The 20,282-nt window shown below is 37.9% G+C and overlaps 2 protein-coding genes across 2 annotated transcripts; both read right to left on the bottom strand.

The window, feature by feature from the left end:
* Window positions 1–1,789: 1,789 nt before the first annotated feature.
* RAD51AP2 (RAD51 associated protein 2) lies at window positions 1,790–8,769 on the bottom strand. Its single transcript, XM_057431778.1, has 4 exons — window positions 8,432–8,769; window positions 6,711–7,547; window positions 5,203–5,304; window positions 1,790–2,202 (listed from the first exon to the last, which is right to left on the bottom strand). The coding sequence occupies exons 2-4, from the start codon at window positions 7,408–7,410 to the stop codon at window positions 2,081–2,083; spliced, it is 924 nt and encodes a 307-aa protein (XP_057287761.1). The 5' UTR covers window positions 7,411–7,547; window positions 8,432–8,769; the 3' UTR covers window positions 1,790–2,080.
* Window positions 7,457–12,012, bottom strand: LOC130611299 (uncharacterized). Its single transcript, XM_057431917.1, has 3 exons — window positions 11,767–12,012; window positions 7,516–8,364; window positions 7,457–7,480 (listed from the first exon to the last, which is right to left on the bottom strand). Exons 2-3 carry the CDS (start codon window positions 8,332–8,334, stop codon window positions 7,457–7,459), a joined length of 843 nt encoding a protein of 280 aa, XP_057287900.1. The 5' UTR covers window positions 8,335–8,364; window positions 11,767–12,012.
* Between the last annotated feature and the right edge of the window lie 8,270 nt (window positions 12,013–20,282).

Genomic DNA, 20,282 nt, shown 5'->3' with positions numbered 1-20,282 from the left:
TTTTTCAGCCTGAGAAGAGAAGGCTCCAGGCTCTTTCTGAAAAGAAATATGCGCAGGGATTTTTTACAAGGGCCTGAAGGGACAAGACAAGGGGAATGGCTTTAAACTGCATGAAGGTAGATTAGATATTAAGAATAAGGTCTTTACTGTGAACATGGTGAGGCACTGGCACAGATTGCCCAGAGAAGCTGTGGCTGTCCCATCTCTAGCAGTGCTCAAGGCCAGGTTGGATGAGGCTTTGAGCAACCTGGTTTAGTGGAAGGTGTTCCTGCCCATGGCAGGGAGGGTGGAACTATATGATCTCTAAGGTCTCACATTGTAAAAAATCCTCCTATTGTGAACATCAACCATTGCAAATATGAGATATATAAGCTAACTCGTAAGACATCACTCCTGAAAGCCAGGTCATGTTGGGCAGCACTCAAGAAACCCTTTGCCTGGTTGTGAGGTTAAACCTCCTGGAGGGGACATTCAGATGCCTACAGGCAGCTCTCCTTGTTTTGTGCCAGGTACACAAGAAAGAACACTTAGCTGAAAAATTTTGATCAGTTGCTGCTTGCTGGGATTCAGAGAAACGTAAGCTGATACTTCCACCAGAACACTGAGAAACCAGCATCCCTTGACTCTTTATTTACAACTGATAAAATCTAAAGATCTTGTGCTTACAAGGACCAAAATTAAGTATGAGGAAGACAAAGCAGTGACCCCCAGTTGCCATTTGGGGACTGCTACCCGTCATAAGTCCACAGGCTCCTCCCCACTGATTTTTATGCCAAGTCACCCTCCAGGACACCAAGATGGCTGCTGATGGTGGTGAACATGTCCCAAGGTGAGTCCATCCCACCCCTGTCTACCCCACATTGTGTACTGAATTTGCTTTGCTTATAGGATTGTCCTTTCCTATAGGATAAGCATACTGATATATTTACTATTGTATATGACATACTCTGAACGTTGCTGCTAAATCTTTGCACTGTTGCCATGGATTCTAAAGAATAATTTATCTATAGGCATATATCCCTATCAATTCAGCTTGCTCAGCTTTCCTGGGGTCAGGTGAAACCAAGTGTTATTATTTGTACTGAAGCTTATCATTACTCTGTCAGTATTCTGTAATGCTCGCTATATGGAAATTCTCATCCACTGCAATGTAAAATACTTTCTAAAAACCTTTGAGCAATCGCATAGAGGATTTAAAGTTTTCGTCAGGATATCTGTTATTGGATTACTCTTGCTCTGACACTCAATGATTTTTTTTTTTCCAGACTTGACCGATGTTTATTTCTTGGTGTGCTCTTGTTCGGTTAAAAATAGATTTATCAGATAACGCAAATATCAGTATATTAACTATCATTAGCAGATGTCCCTAACCAATAGCTGTATGCTTCAGATTAGCCCAAGTTTCCCCACTTTTTTGAGATATATAGCCCCAGAATTTATGTGCTGGTCTTTTGCTGTCATGTTGTGTGCAGCAGAATCAGTGCCCTCAGAATAAGACATTCTGTCTGAAGCATTTATGTTTCCTCCTTTCCAACTCTACCCTGAAATTCAAGAGATTTCTTTGTCTAATGAGACGAGTGTATGGAACTAAAAGTTCCTCAGAAGAAACGACCTCCAATGTATTCGTCCTATTTAGTAATCTGAACCTAGCTTCCTGAAATTCTCTCCTACACCTCTCAAAACATTAGTAACAAATCGCTTTAAAAATACTAATGAAGTTTTTAAAACCATATAAACTCATGGAGGATTCCAAGAACATCTGAGTACAACAGAAAATTTCAACTGTGTATTTAATAGATGAAAAATACATGTCAGATTTTATTAATAATAAATAAACTTTAAAAGGGCTTCATATTTCCATTAAAACTTCTACTAGTAAACATTCACTATAAATCCCTTTGCTATCAAGTATTCACAGGAGTATTCTTAAATAAATCACTAGCAAACACTGCAATATTAATGTCTAAAAATACCATAAACCACAAAGATCAAACTATCAACCAAAACACTGAACATAAAAACATTTCAGATGTTTTCAAGCAGAGTGGTTCTATCTGAAGGCTGGTAAAAGAATCCGGTATCATTTCAGATAAGGATGAAGCTGTTGTTTGGGCCTAGCTTTTCTTGACAGCCCAATCCTGATGGGGCCCTTGCGTGTTTTAAGAGGCTGTACTCTTATAACTTCATGTGACATAAAGTAACCTATATTAAAAAAGAGAAATAAAAAGTGAAGGTAAACCCAGAATTCCATACGAAATACAACAAAATTACATAAATAACATTAACTGCAGCTTCTCAGTCTTTGCATTCTATTTCCTTTCCATTTTGTTCAGCTGTAGAGCATCTGACTTTCTTTAGGGTTGAAACTGAAATGCTAACATTAGATTCCTTCTGATCAGAAGGATCCCTGACCTAACATTACCTAACTTTCCTAACAGACTGACAAAATCATACAGTATGCTGCACATTACCTCCTACTGAGAGGAATATGCTTTAATACTTACCACTAGTCTGAGGGATTTAGATGTACAAATCCAAATTACAGAGCCAGGAACCACTCTACTGGTGATAATAATCATGATGCCTTGTCCTGTGCCACTCATTTTACAGAAAGTGGGACAGGAGGATGTGGATTATCAATTCCAGCCTATTGGGTAAGGTATGTACCACCTGGTAATTTGGAGTATGATTCAGCACCCTTTAGAAGCTGTTCTGTTTTGCATAAAATAATATAATCAGCGGGGAAGAACTGAAGACCATGACCTTGTAAACTAGAGATTAGGATAATAAATCATCCAGAAGAAGCAATAATCAATCACAAAAGAAGGTGTCAAATTCTTCAAGATCTTTTCCAGTTCAATTTTCCATTATTCTATGAAATGATGAAGCATTGAGCAATTAGCTAAGTTATCAAATAGTGAGCCCATTAGAACCTTAAGCATTCAGTTGGAATCCTACTAAAGGGAGAAAAAAAAAAATATCTAAGCCTTTCACAAGAATTTTAAATTATGGGATAAAAAACAATCCCAAAACTCTTAAGCCAATGATGAGATAGTAGTGCTGAGATGCCTTTTGTAAGACTCGGCAGAGTCAGTTGGAAGAGGAACTGCATGCACTAAAAGTCAGTCAAGTGTTATGGGTTTATATGTAGCCAGTAAAGCACAGTCGTCAGTCATGCTTAATTGTAAAACTGCTGAAGTATAAATCCTCTTGTCCCACCTAGGTATCTCCTCCTTTCCAAAACAGTCAGTTTCTAAGGCAACAGTCATTTCATGTGAGCAAATCCTGGGATGTAAAGCAAAGAACTCATTGGTACCATTAAGCAGAAAATCACTACCTCCTAATCTTCTAATTATGGGAGTAATATGCTAGATTAAGCCATGGAGTTTTTACAAGTAAACTGGTAAAATTAATAGGCTTGGTTTCCATAGCAGAAATAGTGTTCATATCCAAGGCAAATAACCAACCCTAATCATACAAGAGCACATGTGATGGCTTAGAATCCTACTGAAAAATAGAGGGAGACAGCCACACATCAGCAAAACCTCTGACATTAACTCCTATCAGTAAATATAATACTCCCTGTGACAAACCCAGCTATAGTCCTTGATTCAGAATAATCTCTAAGACAATGTTCAGTGACAACTGTCTCTGCCAACCACAGATTACAGCAAAGAAGCAATGTACCTCCTTCTAGAAAAGAAGATGCTCAGCAGTTCCCTATTTCCTATCAGATGAGAATGACGATGAGAGGAATGTTGCATTTTTTCACCTTCTTCTACTGTAAGTATATTAGATACCTGTTGCTTCTGATAAAGCTCTTGAAATAAGGCATAGAATGCCTTAGAAATAAGCAAGAAACCTGCAAGATTTCTCAGCAATCATGGGATAAAAAGAAGTCAGTCATTCCTAAGGCTGCCTTCCAAAGGTTTCTGGAGAAGCTCAGATGGGAATTTAAAAAATATTAGGAAGCAGTGTGAAGGGAATAGTTACTGCTATGGAGAAAATGTCTGGTTTTCTTTGCCCTTGGTGCTATGGATGAAAACAGGAAAAGAAGAAAGGAACGATAATCCAGATTCAGTCATCTTCTGATCTTCTGCAGGAGCTACAACTTTCCATCTAGCAAGCTTCAATGCCATCTGAACAAAACTTCCAAGAACAAGATGTTACTATCAATTACGTTGTGCTGTTATGCACAACACAGCATTCTGGAATTTGAATTTTCTCTAAGCAATATCAGCACCTACTACAAAAGTCAGAAAGTAGAATCCACTTGCTCCAAAAAAAAACCCAATAAACAAATAAACAAACAAAACCAAACAAAACACAAATAACACCAACAAAACCCGAACACATTATAGAGCCATGATAAACTGTGACTAATAGTGATAAACAGTGAAAAACATAAAGCACAATTCTCTGCAGCAGTCTGCATTTGGTATATGAGATATTATCAAAAGATGACATATCTTCAATATAAAATAGATAAGAAGAACACCAGAAGTCATCTGTAAATGTTCAGGATTTTCAGTCTCATTTCACAGACTGGCCTGAATGAAGGAAACAACTTTCTGAATTCTGAGAACAGTAAAGCATGCATCAGTCTTAAGAGGTGCAAGAGGTGCAAATCAGGATTTGGCTTAGTGAATCAGAAATTATTTATAGCCTTTTCCTTACAATGTTTTTGTATTTCATTGCAAAATAAACCAATAGCCTTGTTTTACTAAACGTTTTCAAGTGTTAGGGGAAAAAAAAAGAAAATCATGCTTTCTGAAGTGCTAATAAATTGATTGGTAATACCCTTCTGGATTTCTTTCTATGGCATATCCAAAAGTGCAAATCTTCCAAGAAAGGTATATCAAATCACATTCTCCTGGTAGTGTATCTTCACTGTATCACAATGACTGGAGGCCCAAAGAGGTTTGTCCAAAATGGCTAAAAAAAAAAAAAAAAACGAAACAAGGACCACCACATTGTTAAGAGTTCTTTTCTTCTGTCCAAAGGACAAAACCTCGCATCTGCATGACTTGCTCTGTGACCCAAGCCAAAGATAGGACAACTTCCTAGTAACCTACAATTAGACAAAATGTGATTGCTATAAAGAGAAAGATATAAAGAGGAGTCACAAATACAAATGTTTGAGAAACAAGTTTATTAGCACTGGTATTTGTGGTATAAAGAGCAGTGTAATATTACTCTTACCTCCCTCTTTCTGTAAATTACAGGTTTGCTCCTTAAGAAGCATGGAGGATAAAAAAGCAGGGTCCCATGTGTATGGCTTTCTATAAGCTGTATCAAAATAGCCTTAAAACAGAAGCAGAAATACATTTAAGATTGTAACTATTTTCCATAAACAAGTAATTGTTTGTTTCATTTAGTTAGCAAATTGTGTTTCTTGTTGATATAAAAGGTGTATGTGCATCTGAGGTGCACTCTGAGGTGCTTGTCAAAAGCTATCTCAGGAAGATCTCTGCATAGATGAAATGATGCAGTTTTTAATCCTCTGATGACATGTAATTTCCTCCACTTGGATCTTTACTCCACGCTTCAGCAGTAAAGCGATCACTTAGAGAGCAACTTACCCAGTATCTGTTAGGTTTTCATTCTCTGGGACAAGGCACTCAGGTGTAACTCGCAGCACATTCTACTGTGAAAACTCCACTGAAGAGAACTCCCTCCAGGCCTTTTCTGTGACACTTTTCCAATTGTTTCACAAACACTAATTACCTTCATAAACCCCCTGCAATCTTCACCTAATAAATTTAGAGTCAACTCCCTGAGAAATTTATTTCAGATGCCAAATAAGAGATGGCTGTATTTTAATCAGGTATTTCACCAAATATGACCAAAGCATATCTCTTACTGATTTTATCTGCAGCTGTGAGAACCCATCACTTCTGCAAACTGAATTTCATGTACAAAATCTAATACGCGCACTGTTGGAAAAGTGCTTGAATAATTATCATATAGGAGCCATTTGTAAAAGAAGGTACGGCATTCAACTGGTTCTTGGAAGTGTTCAAGGTTAGGTTGGACAAGGCGTTGAGCCTGTCTCTGCTCACTGCAGCGGGGGGTTGGACAAGGTGAACTTCAAAAGTCCCTTCCAGCTCAAACTATTCTATGATTCTATGATTTTATTACACCAGTTGTAAGGAAACAGTTGTCTCCTTTGTGAATATTATATCAGGTTTTAATGGAGTATTTTCTCTCTGTGAACGTGCACCCCTGGAGGTGTTCAAGGACAGGTTGGACAGAGCCTTGAGTGATACGGTTTAGTGTGAGGCATCCCCGCCCATGGCAGGGGGATTTGAACTAGATGATCTTCAGGTCCTTTCCAACCCTAAGTATTCTATGAGTCAATGACCTTACTGAGTGTTTCGACTCTTTTAGGGATTTTAGGGCTTATCAGGATGAAATCAAAGACAAAAGAAATAATCTGTAATGGCATTTTTATTAAAACAGGTTTGAGCAAGCCTGGCTGACTGAATCCTGAGCTACAACTGCTATGGCACAGTGTGCAGACATGCAGTAGTAGTGTAGGCTTTTCGCATTTGGCTATTCACAAGCAAGTACCTTTTGTTCAACAAACCAATGAAAACTCTGTTATTGTCATGGAATTATTTGAGGAACACACCTTTACAGAAAATCAAATACTGCATAAAATTTAAATTTTCTTATTAGCATAGTAACCAATAGTTCTTTGTGCTTACCTTCTGCAACAGGTGAATGTAGCAATTCTTCAGCTGACACTGTTGAAATACAACATTCCTCAGATACTTTCTGGTCTTCATTTTCATTTGACATCTTTTCATTTAATGAGCTTTCATTACTGTCAGTTATATTTTGCCCTTCTATAGCACCACAGATTGTAGGAGAAATACATCTTTTCTTTTGAGAAACACTTGTCACTTTTTTATCTATCCCCTCAGAATTATTTAACTCACAATAATTGTTGTGTGAGTTTGTTTCCAAACTAGATAAATTGTTTTCATTTCCCTTGCTAATTTCATGAAACATATGTAGCTCTTCTAGTACTAAATTAAATTTTCTCTTCAGTTCAAATTCACATGTTATTTTATTTTCTAAAGGTAAATACTGATCTTTTACATCTTCAAGACATCCATTGTTTATTACGGATAAATGCATTTCTAATTTCTCTTCTGCAGCAATTAATGTTTTAGCTTCATCTTCTGAATATGAAATAATCAAGTCATTCATTACAGTCTCACATTGACTTTCATTAGTTACACGCATTTGTTCATCGTTTATCTTTTCCTGTTCTTGTACATATTTAGGATGTTGTTCCAAAGCTGCTGGCTCTGAACTGGCTGTTTTCTTTGTCTGTGTATGCCCTTGCAAGGAAAACTGCACCGTTTCTTTAGCCTGTAATGGCAAGTGTGTATCTGCCATGGCAGGACTTTCTGTGGTTGGATACTGGGTAGCAGCAGGATTTTTTTCACTTTGTTTTTGTTTGTCTGCACTTGAGGAATTCCTGCAATGTCCATCTTCACTTACTTCTCTGTCATTATTGACAAAACAGCTGCTGTCTAATGGCAAAGTGCCAGACAGATAAACATTTAAGGAACTAGGAAATACATTTTCAAAATTTAAGTAAGCATTTTGGTTTTCTAATTTTTCTTCGTTTGTTAAATGTGGACTATATGTATCTGTTTGCTTGAAATATTCAGGTTGGTTATCTTGTAACGAGAAAGAATGACGTTTTTCCATAGCTGGTTTTGACTGTTCAGGTAGAATTAAAACATCATTTGATTTAGCAGGCAAATTATGAACCTTTTCTGAACTGGTGACTGCATTTTCTTCAAATAACCCTTTTTTGGCAGAATTGTCATGGTTTACAACTAGTAACTGGTCAAACTCTTCAGAATCAGTGGTAAGGGGAATTTTTTCATATGTGTCAAAAACAGAGAAAAATTTTTTTGAAATAAAATTATGAGAATTTATTTGCAACTCTTCTGACTTAACATATTCTTTTCTATCAGTATTTATACAACCAGAAGTACCCAAGTATTTTTTCATAGTATACATGACTTCATCTGTGACCTCATTTGTAGATGTCATGACAGTTCTATATCCAATTGTTTCATGTTTCTTAGTTTCACAGAGAGCAAAAGGGAAAGGTTTAAATACTTTCCCATGAAAAAAACTATTAAACACTTCACTTGGTTTCTTCTCCTGCTTTGCTGATATTTCCCAATTTGCAAATCTACAATTTACCTTTGCAAATTTCAGTTCTGAACGGGCAGGAAAGTGGCTCCAAAATCCAAGATTTGCTCCTATCAGATGCTGTACTTTTGCGATATTGCAGCAATACATCTTGTCCAGTGAAGAACAATCAAAAGCACCCTGCAACAAGATTACGCATTTAGCAACTAAAATTTGCTTTTTCATAACATTTTTGTGACTGACTGACCTCAAACAGGTACTAAACCCTTCACTCTCCCTGGGCAAGAGGTGGTGCTTTCTGACATGTCTTCTCTTATATAATCCACTTTTTTGGTCATGAAAGAGGGTTCCTCGTTTTAGGACGGTGGACTCTTGTTCACCTAAAGATGCAGAAAAATGTCTTCTCTGGCATTCATTATGAAAGGCAAAACCAATGCTTTTCATGGATTTGGAATTTAAAAAGCTTGGATAAGTTTCATTTTTTTTATAAAATTCTGTGTTTTGCCTCAAAGCCTTATCTGTGCATGAGTTTAACTGACTTTGTTTTCTCTCACATAAAGGCTGTTTCTCCACTTGCACGGACTTTTCTTCTAATGTATTTCTGCTACTGAGAAAGGAAGCAAGAATTGCCTTTAGTGGTTCAATCTTCAAATGCTTTGAAATAATAGCCAGCAAACAAATGAGTATTTTATTGTTGAGGTTCCTATTTATATTGCTCTTTACTAACTTTTGAGCATCACAGTGCTTGTTTAAAATTTCACGAAAATGAAACCCATGTGTAACACTGTAATCCTGACACATGGGCATATCTTTGTATGGAAATTCAGGCCATGTCCTGACCCATCCAAACAACATGTTTTGAAATGAAAGATTCAATTTTAACATTTCCTTTCCCCTAAATATATTGCAACTCACTTTCATAACTGTAAAATTCTGTGTGATAGTGCGACGACAATTCCTTTCAAATATCATAGTTTTAGTTAAGTATCTTTTGAGATGAAGTATGTCTTTTGTAGAGAGTTGTGATTTTGCTTCATACAAACTAACATCAGTGTTGGACTTATGCCCACCACAGTCTATATCCAACTTACTTTTCTCTAGCACTTCTGTTACTACTGGAATACTTGTCTGTATATGATGAAATGTTCCCGCATTCTCATTACTGCTCTTCCTCCCTGTTCTTTTCAAAAGATCATTACTGCTAACACATTTCTTATTCTGAACATTTCTAGCACTAATGTAAATGTGAATCTTTGACTTCTGGTCATCATCACCTTCTGAATTCTCCAGCAGCTGATCTTTGAATTCATTTTCTGCAAATGTCTGATTAAATTCAATATTAGTGCCATTGCCTCTGAAGTAAGTTACAGAGACTCTTCCTCCTTCTGCCAAAGCACTGTGCTCTTGTTTGCTAATTGGTGGGCAATTATTTTCTCCAAGTTCAGAACCAACAGTCGAAGCTTTTACAGTACTTTTATCATTTTTCAGTTCTTGTTTCTCTATCTCAGATATTTTTTGTACACTGTGTATCCGTTTAGACTGTACCAAAGATGGCTGGGCTTGCAAATTCTTCCAGTCTGTCTCCTTTAAGGGAGTTGATGTCATTTCACCATTTGTTTTACTTGAAATGCAAGGAAGTTGAAAATTGGGGATTTCCAGTGGCTGTATACTTTTAAAGGTTTTTTTTAATGTTGGAATGGTGTATGACAAAAGATTTGTTTCTTTACTTTCTGCAGTGGTTTCATTCTTACTACTGGAGAAATATTTATCTTCTATAGAACACACTTTTTCCAGAAAATGATTTTTCTCATGGTCTACGTGTGAAAACACAGAACTGGTACCATATAAAAATGGAACTTGCAGAAGCTGGTATTGTTTCCACTTTTTATCAGAGACAGACTTATGATTTAACAATTCCATCTGAAACGAGTCTCTGTTTAAGGGTGTAACTGAAGAATTTTGTTTGATTTCATTTTCACTATTTCTTTTATTGTTTTGTCCTATATTGCTGTTCTGCTGCACTTGGGGTGGATTTAGTACCTGCAGACTTTTACAAGTGTTGGCATCACTCCACACACTGAGTGACTCTATTTTGAGAGGCTGTCCACGCACATTCGATGAAATGCCATCTTCTGTAGTACTCTGGTTTTCATTTTCAGAACTGCATTTTTTGCTGGATAGCTTATTTTCTGACACACTACATGGCAGTACTTCACTATTACAAGTTTGAAAATGAACAAAATTTCTCATACAAGTTTTTCTTGTGTCACAACTTTGGTTTTGTAATGCCCAGTTGTTCTGCCTTTCTGGTAAATATACAGGTTCATGTGTGCTTTGCACTAGCTTTTGCTGCTCCTGTTTGTCTACGCTTTTTTGATTACTTTCTATTTTAATTCTCTTTGGGTATAGGTAACATTCGGTTTCATCTGACGTTGAAGAAAAAAATCTTTCAGAACATGTACTTTCCATGCTCACCAATGTAAGTTCCATACTTGCTGAGACTGTCCTGAAAATTAAAGAAATATTAAAGTATTAGGCATAAATGATCTTGTAATGAATGTACAGGACACAAAGTCAGTAATTCCATCATCTACCCGTTATTACACTGGTATTTGTTCCGCATACATTCCAGGCCTGAGAAAAGAGAGGATCACGGAACAACATTTAAAACCAAGCTCTAGAATTTAAGAAAGAAGTAATTTACTAAAGTATGCAAAATTAAAATGGGTGATAATTTCACTGTGTCGCCAAGTTAAAGAGATTAAGTGCATTTCTCATGCACTTGTCACACAGTATTTTTGCCAAAACACTGTGAACAAATACCAAAAAAATAAAGCCCACTGATGAACTCTTCAGGATCTGGGGAGGGGACTCTTGCTAAAAGCTGAAAGAAATTGACTATCTTGTCTTCACTGTGTGATAATTTGTAATGTGGAAGTGAAGGCAAGTCTATCAGAAGTCCCCTGGTATGACAAAACACTGTATCAGATTGTATCCCCATACACAAAGAAACAGCGGTGTCTCAGGCACAGATCTAGATTGTTAAATGTACTGATGCTGAAGCGCATGTCTCTTCAAGTCAACTGCACTCAGCAATTCCATTTAAAAATTGATCTACCCAGTGTGTAGAACATAATTTGCGCAAAATGAGATTTCATAAATTGAGGGAATTTATTATACTTGCAGCAGACTGGTTCACCACTATGTCTGCACAACCCAGTCACCGTGCAGAGCTGACCTCATCCAGCCAACAGGAAGGCTCTCGAAACGTTTCATGAAATATGTAATTGACAGAATTAATTTGTTAACCAGGGCTGCATGATTAAAGAATCAAGTGGCATTCCTGATTTGACAGGTTTACTTCTGTTAAGTGCACAGGAAAACCCATTTTGGCAAGAAACACTCCTGCGACCGCGGGATATACCTGTGAAGTGCTGAGAGCAAATGAATCCCCAGGCTTGTGGTGTTTTCGCCTCCCTCCCCCTTGCTGCAGGTGACAGGACCCCTCTGTCCTGCCCCTGAGGTGATTCACCTGTCTGGCAGACAGCAACTCTGCTCTCTCCTCTCTGAATTAAGTTTTACAGGCAGGAAAGCCGTCTCTCCCTCCTGCTTTGTACAACCTCTTGTAAGCTTTTCTTTTAAAGGACTTTTAATTCCCTCCCTGCAGCGGGGTGGCTTCTCTCTCAGCGCCCCGACCCGCCCTGAGGTACCTCCCCTAGCTGCATTCCCCAGGAGCGCGGAGGTCTCCCTCAGCCCGGCTGCCCGCCCTCTCCGGAGGCTGCCTCCTCCCTGGGCTCTGCCTGCCAGGCACCCCGCTGCCTCCGAGCAGGGCCCTCTCGTTTGGGAACCCTAAGAAGCAGGGCTCGTACCTCGCACCGCTCCGGAGAACGACCACCCAACCCACCCCGCCGACTGCCCCACGGCGGGAAGAGCCCCGCGGTGGCGGGAGGATCCCTCCGCTCCGCCCCTCCAGGCCTCCACACTTCGCACGCACTTTGCACATCTTTGTGTCGTCTCTAAAGCGATGTGTCCCTCCGCCAGAAAGGAAAGAGGCCGGTAGTTTCTCCTCGCCGCTGCTGTGATTTTTGTGCCGAAAGCTGCAGGCTGAGGCGCATGGCTGCTAAGAGGCTGTAGAAACTGCACTTTGGTTGGAAAATCCTTTCTTTGGTGCCTGAGGAGTGAGAGTCACCGACTAGAGCCAAGCAACATGCCATCAATTATTTCTACAGTTATAATTTTCCAAATTGCGTAACTCCAGAAGCATGAGATCCTGCATGTGCAAACACTCTTGTCTACAGCCCTTCTCTGCCATCCTACCAGAAAAGACACTGCTTCCTTCATTCCAATATCTAAGGGGCCCTACAAGTAAGTATTCCTGTAGTGATGGAACAAGGAGTAGGACACAGGGAAATGGCATCAAACTGAAAGAGGATAGATTTAGGTTAGCTAAAAGGCAGAAATTCTTCCCTGTGAGGGTCGTGAGGCACTGGCACAGGCTCCCCAGAGAAGCTGTGGCTGCCCCATCGCTGGCAGTGTTCAAGGCCAGGCTGGACTTGGCTTGAAGCAACCTGGTCTAGTGGAACTTGCCCCTGCCCATGTCTGGGGGGTTGGAACTGGGTGATCTTTAGGGTCGCTTCCAGCCAAATGATCCTATGATTCCATTATTTATTTATTTTATTTTTCCTTTACAGTAGCATACATTGATTCAGCCAAGGCCTTTATTCCAAAAATAACAAGTATTCATGCAGCTTCGCGCTTTTGAAATAGGTGTTTCCTTTTTGACCACTGAAATTTCATGTCCAAAAGATTCCTTTTTTGAAGTCTGCACTAAACCAGCAGGTTGCTTTAGTACTGGTAAGGACTGGCTATAAAAAGAGAAACATCCTTAAGGCCTGTGGCTGCAAATATATTTTTTTAAAGGTTTATCATCCATACTACTGTGAACAAATCCACTGAAGCCCAACAGATCCATTGGTCCTTGTAGTAAACGTTACATGCAGGAAAACCATATAGAACTAAGCCTTAAAATACCTTTCTCTTCAATATTTCTGCTTTTGTTAAGTAAATCTGGCTAATAACTACCTTCTAAAACTTAAGAAATGTTATTAATTGAATTAATCTTTATTTAACAAGGTACAGTTCCTGTCTATTTTTAAACAAACAATCTGACTGAAATCAATTAGATTGCACTCACATTTTAAAATACTGAAAATGGAATGGAATGATAGTATAAACAAGATATAAACAAGAAATAGGAGTTTTATGCATGTAAGAGAGATGCACCATGACACTTATGTTTGATACTCCTCTGCATTGGAATAGCATCTAGGAAACATTCCTGGAAGACAAATTACTGTATTTTTTTCTGAAGGGAAAATGCCGCAGTGTTCACAACTGTTTCTAATGTCTTCTGAATAGAATATTCCCCCATTTGCCTGTCCGTGGGAAGTCCCTTAGTATGCATGGTAGGTTGCAAGTAAAAAGGAGTCAGTTTAAAATTACTCATGCCTTTGAACAGTGAAAACAACCAGAATTAAATGAAAAATAAAGAAAACTGCCTTTTTCTTGCATCTACACAGCTATAGATCAAGATTGTTTATTAAGCCGTATCCAGTTGTTTCAAATCTATGGTTTAGTTTGTTGTTTATAACTTACATACCTAGCATAAGCTGACAGACTTCCACTGAAGCATATCCTGTATGCTCTGCACTTTTCAATTTGCAGCTCACAAAAAAAATATACTACTTGTTTACTGATAATACAAAATGAATATAGCATATTTCTACTAATGGAGTGGAAAAAAGACGTAATTGCTTTCTTGCTACTCAGTTCAATAACATTTTAACAGGATGCAAACACCACATTTTGGTTGTAGAATTTTTATAATTTCAATCTTTCACTTTCTTTCAATTGATTACATCACCACCACAGTTATCAGGTATGTAACTATTGTCTTACATTGCATGTTGACCAAGTGGGTTGTAGAGCAGCTTTTTGACAAAGTCAGCAAAGAAGTTTTGGGTTCTAATTGAGTAAGCAGTTCTCAGAAATACTCCTTCACTTATTTAAGTCTCTCACAAAAAGTTCTGTAGCTCTCGTTCTTTTTTTTTTTTTTTAACTCAAAAAGAAAAATATTGAAAAATATTAAAAAAGAAAGGTCAGGAATAAATATTAAGAAATTAAGTTAAAAATCAACAAAAACAGCACCAAAAATAATTATGCTAAAATATTACAATCTTGATTGGTCAAATGAAACAGTGCAATTTGGCTTAAGTCCTTTATCTCAATTTAGCTTTGTCCTTACAATTCATTGTAAGTAAACTGCCTTTTTAGAACATGAAATTTCAAGACTGAAAGTCTGTTGTAATCCATCATGTTTCTATGATGAACTGTAATGCTAAAAAGTTTCCACTGTCAAAGCAGCTCACCTTATAACACTAATTCTTCAAAGGTTGGAACTAAGATTCCAAAGGGAATTAACTGATTTACCAGGAAAAGATTACCTATTTTATGAGCAGGATATTGGTCCTTAATGTTCTTAAGACTGTATTTTATCAATTATCTTTTTCTTGTCATCTTACTGTCACATGTCATGCAACCACTTAATCATTAAAAGTATTCTTTAAAAAGTTGGTGTGTGAAAACACTTCCTATACTTTTGATCACAGCTGCTGTATCTGCAGCCTTAACTCACATTCTTCCTATCCATCTATGCTTTGAAATAGCTTAAAGGAAAACTTCTAGAGCAATCCATATTTTCTACTCTAACTTTTAAGCCAGCTAAATGTTCTTATATCATTAAAATAGAACTTCAACTTTACCCGATGTATTTAAAATCACAAGGAAACTAATGTCTCTCTATATGCACTCATACATTAATTCCATATTCTCAATAGCATGTCCATACTGACAAAGAAAGAGCATCACGTAGGAGGTACGCTATGTTGCTGTCAGCTTCCATGTGTGTGCAAGCAGCAGTCCTAGTGCGATTTAGTGATGTGTTGGTCCTCCAAACCTGAACCCGGAATAAAACTGTCCTGAAAATCACAGACTTCTTGAAAAGTTATTGAGTAAAAGTTTACTAACTGCTCAGTGGCATTTCTTGAGATGCCAGTATTTTTAGATTTCCTCCCACATTTTATCTTCCTTTTTGTTTCTGCCATCATAAATGGTGACAGCTCTTTCATGACAAACACAAAGTCCTCAGAAAAGAAGAAAGCTGTTCCAAAAAAACATATTTTTTTTTTTCCTCTTGAAGCCTTATAAAGAGCTAAATTGAAAGGAAAATACTGCTGTAAAACAAGGGGAACAAAGTGTGTGAAGATCCACTGTGAGACATTCAGAAAGCATTTTATTTAAGAGTAATAGAGAAGTGCAAGACAAAGCCTCTTTTTAGCTCTTGGGAACAGGAGTGCATCTGACACACATCCTCCTGTCCCTGCACTGGTCTCACTGCTGCCTGACTGCCATGATGATGACTTGAATTCTTTGAAATTGGTTTGGTGCTCTGATTTCTGCTGTTAACAAACTCTTCTGTTGCTTTCAAAAGGAGTTATTTTACGTCTTGAGGGATATAAAAAGAACATGCTTAAGGGTCATGTAAGAACATAAGCTAGACCTATTTAACTGTTGGGTGAATCATACACCTCTATTTTGTCCACTACAGTGAAGTCACTGTGTGACTGCCTCATGTCCTATGCATTTGACAGCTGTCACTTTGCATAAAAACTGCTGTTTCTTGGACTTGATATTTTGGACACATTCTCTTCCCATTATCTGACGCACTGTTTCATCATACCGCTCCACTGCTGCAACCATATCATTCTCTATTATATTAACTCCCTTTACAATCCTAAAGATGTTCTTATTTTCCAGATGAAATACCATGTTTGCAGCTTAATTCCAAAACAGAAGTAGCAAAAAAGGAATTTTGTATACACAGCAGTAAACACAGATACAAAGGATCTTCATCCAATTTTATCTGCCATTATCCATCTCTTCTTTGCAAAGGTCAGTGAAAATAGTTCTGCCTGCCAGACAGTTCAAAACCTCTTTGTTGAAAGTTGCTGCTGAATTCAGGTCACAGGCATTCAAAGCACTTGGAATGCAGTGTAGTTCTTTTCATGGTAGCAGGGCAATTAACTAAATCCATATGATCCCTAAGCCTCATTTACTTTTGCTGAAGATACTGCATAGAATATATAGGCTTGTTCATAGAGCCACAGACAAATTTAGGTTGGAAGGGACCTCTGGAGATCATCTCAACCACTCTTCTCAGTGCAGAGCCAGCTTTCAAATTGCATCTAACTCAAGTCTTTGATCAAGCTGCTCAGGGCTCTTCTAGACATGATCCAAATATTTCTAAGGCTGGAGATTCCCCGGTACCTCTGGGGTGCTTGCTATAACAAGCTTGTTACAGCACTAAATTTTAAGCAATCCATCTTCCCTTTTCCAGTCTTTGTCTTCTTTTAGTCTCTATGCTTACCAAATGTGAACTAACTAAAACATCTATGTGTAAAACATGACTAACAGGCATAGCGATTCACTCAGTCTTACAGTAATCTATTACAGAAATCTATCTATTTCTGATAAAAAGCTAGTTAAGAATAACAGATTACATTTAAATAAACAAGTCTTCTTTAAACACATCATGAAGTTACAAAATACACATCCTGCTTTACTCTTGAATAGTATTTACAGTTAAGATGTTACATTTCAGAGTCATATAATAAAGCTAAGTGTTAGCCATATCTGCTTATCCGTAGATTTAATGTACTTAGAAATAAGCCGTGTTAACAACAAACACAGCACCCCTCCTGCCGTTACTAACTGGGTACAGTGCAGAAGTTGCAGTTGGCTGCTCAGGCAGCTTCTCAGTCAAATGAAGCCATTTAAGAGGTGACAAATTATTGCAGAAACTCACAAGAAGTACTGCTTAAGTTTGAGAAGTCCACAGTGTAAAAGTTAAGTGTGAGCTGCACACACATAACATTCTGTGTAAAACATCCATGGGACAACTGCAAAGTTTCACAAGATAGATCTCCTGTGTAAGCAAATGGACAAACAACAAAATAGGTAGCCTTGTACCTTAAGGCAATACAAGCAATGCAGATTACTGATTTTGCTTCCTGAACTTTCACACAGAAATACTTGGTAAAGTGCATGATGAATCATTTCATTACAGTTTGGGGATGTATCAGAGGCAGGAAAATAACAAACTCTTCTAGTTCTTTTGTCAGGGGAATTCTAAAGTCTTGTTCAGCAACTTCTCATCTAGTTGCTTAAAGTTATCCAGATTCTAATGGATTTTAGTGTCTTTATCATTGGCAAGAACAGAGAAAATTAAGTGTACAAGATGAAAGTGCCTTTTGAAGTGGAAAATTAACAACCAAAGTGCACTTTGAGTAGAGTGTATTTAGTTTACCTACGGCCATCAAACTTCATATGAAAACAAAACGATGGGCTTGACAAAAGTTTTATTTGTTCTCTTTTATTTCTGAAAAACCTGTGGGATCTATGCTGCTTGACATACCCATAAATTACCTGGAAAACTATGTAAGACAGATCACAGTTATTGGAGGTATTCGAAATTATAGCTGATTGTGGAGAATCCCAGAATCATCCTGAAATTCTGAATGACTGCATCTGGAATATTGTGTCCAGTTCTGGGCCCCTCAGTTCAAGAAGGACAGGGACCTGCTGGAGAGAGTCCAGCGCAGGGCAACTAAGATGATTAAGGGAGTGGAGCATCTCCCTTATGAGGAAAGACTGAGGGAGCTGGGTCTCTATAGTTTGGAGAAGAGGAGACTGAGGGGTGACCTTATTAGTGTATATAAATATATAAAGGGGGAGTGTCACGAGGATGGAGCCAGGCTCTACTCAGTGGCAAACAATGATAGGACAAGGGGTAATGGGTACAAACTGGAACACAAGAGGTTCCACTTAAACTTGAGAAGAAACTTCTTCTCAGTGAGGGTGACGGAACACTGGAACAGGCTGCCCAGGGAGGTTGTGGAGTCTCCTTCCCTGGAGACATTCAAAACCCGCCTGGACACATTCCTGTGTAACATTATCTAGGTGTTCCTGCTCCGGCAGGGGGATTGGACTAGATGATCTTTTGCGGTCCCTTCCAATCTCTAGCATACTGTGATACTGTGACACTGTGATACTGTGATACTGTGACTGCATAGTAAAACTATAGATAAATTTCATTATTGACAAATGAGAGCTAATATGTAGAAGAAAAATAACCCTAACTGTACAGGTATATTTAGTATGTCTTTACTAGCTACTGCTACTCAGAAAAAAAGATATAGTGGAATTTGCAGACAGTCTCTGAAAACAGTAATTCAACATTCAACAGCAGTGAAAAAAAAAAGGAGAAAAAGTAAGAAATTATTGGGAAAACCGATAGTGTATTTCTGTAATCCACAGTATGTCCAAATCTTTAATAGTGAGTGGTACTCTTTTCGTTTCACCTGAAAACAAATGAAAAAACCCAAACCAACCAATCAAACAAACAAAAAAATAGAACGGAACTGGAAAACACAGGAAAAGCATGATCAGTGTGAAAACCTTCATATGAGAAAAACCTCAAACAGACTGAGACTTCTAACTGAAGAAAAGGGATGATTAGTGGGAACGAGATATGAGTCTATAAAGTCAATGGTAGCATAAAATAGGGGAAAAGGACTATTCATAGAAATTTCAGAGTGGCCATATTCGTTCATATTCAGGTCACTTCAGTCCAGTGTCCTATCTGACAGCACTGGAAAGCTCGGGCATGTTGTAAAGAGAGTAAGAACAGGATAAAACATGTGCATCTCCTAAGTCTCAGTCCACAATGATTTCTTGTTTGGTTACTGTCTAGGTATTCAGTATTTCCGTGGATTTCTATATTCACTAGATTTCATTCCAGTCTCCCTTTAATTCCACATAAACTTTTAGCACTCACAAAATTTAGGAACAAAGGATTTCACAGTTTAACTTCAGTAATTTTAAATCTCGCTTTATTTATTTGGAGCCAGTGCTCTGTTTCGATGCCTCCCTTTCTTGTATTAAAAAACACAGTGAACACTCAATCCCTACATAACCCTGCCAGGCTATTCATGTTTCTCAGACCTCTATCACAGCTTGATCAGGCATCTGTTTTCCAGGTTGAAGAATCTCGGTTGACTTCACAACAGAAGCAACTCCATATCTCTGATCATCCTTAGTGCCCTTCTCCGAGCCTTTTTTAATTCCACCTTATCCTCCATAAGATAAAGGATCAGGAGTGCATGTAGCAGTCAAGTTGGTTCACATATTTATGCAGCAATGTATTTGTTTTTTTATTTCTTTCCGAATAATTTTAAGATTTAGCTTGGGTTTTTGACTTCTGCTGCTCACTCATATTTTCACTGAACCATCTATCATATCTTGAAGAGCTGGCTTCTCTGCAATAACAGTCATTTCAGAGCCCATCATTTTAAATGTGAAGCTAGGACTATATTTTTTCCCCTCTGCAGCAGTTTATGTTACTTCAAATCGAATTTCAACTGCCAGTTTACTGCCCCATCTCACAAGGTCCTTCTACAGTTCTTCAGCTGTGGTTCTCATTTTTACTAGTCTAAATAAGTCAGTATCATTGGTAAAGTCTGTCACCATGCTATGCATTCCATTTTCCAGATCATTTTCAGATGTGTCAAATAGGACATAAGAAACTCCTTGCAGGACAAGAATTGAGGCGTATCACTGAAATTAATGCTCCAGAAGCATAGTACAAACAAAATATAGTCTTTTGCATGTATAATTAAATTGTGCAACTAATGGTAGCATGTACTGATGAGGCTCAAAGGCTTCAAGACTAAGATAAGATTCAGGAAGGCTACCTCCGTATCCTATTAAGCACAATGCCTTGATTGCAAACTAAGAACCAAAAAACTGCAAAATGTTGTCAGAAACTAGAGAGTACCAAGTGAAGGACTATTTAATATTTGCGGTGTTTCTTATACACTTTCTCTAAGCATCAGATACTGGCCACTGTTGGAGACAATATACTGTGCCCATCTATAAATAGATCAGATATACACACCTTATCCAGTACACCCATTTTTCCA

Source organism: Pezoporus wallicus, unplaced genomic scaffold (genome assembly GCF_028554395.1).
Source record: "Pezoporus wallicus isolate ANWC-B61680 ecotype Strahan unplaced genomic scaffold, APGP_CSIRO_Pwel_v1 contig_161, whole genome shotgun sequence".
Lineage (NCBI taxonomy): Eukaryota > Metazoa > Chordata > Aves > Psittaciformes > Psittacidae > Pezoporus > Pezoporus wallicus.
This window is presented reverse-complemented; position numbering and strand designations above follow the sequence as displayed.

Excerpts from the sequence above, each read along its gene's own strand:
- LOC130611299 (XM_057431917.1), bottom strand. The coding sequence starts at position 8,334 with ATGTATTGCTGCAATATCGCAAAAGTACAGCATCTGATAGGAGCAAAT. Across the intron at positions 7,481-7,515 it reads TTGTCAATAATGACAGAGAA|TGCAGACAAACAAAAACAAA; the intron begins GTAAGTGAAGAT and ends GAATTCCTCAAG.
- RAD51AP2 (XM_057431778.1), bottom strand. The coding sequence starts at position 7,410 with ATGGCAGATACACACTTGCCATTACAGGCTAAAGAAACGGTGCAGTTT. Across the intron at positions 5,305-6,710 it reads ACATTCACCTGTTGCAGAAG|GCTATTTTGATACAGCTTAT; the intron begins GTAAGCACAAAG and ends TTCTGTTTTAAG. Across the intron at positions 2,203-5,202 it reads TAATTTACAGAAAGAGGGAG|GTTACTTTATGTCACATGAA; the intron begins GTAAGAGTAATA and ends TTTTTAATATAG.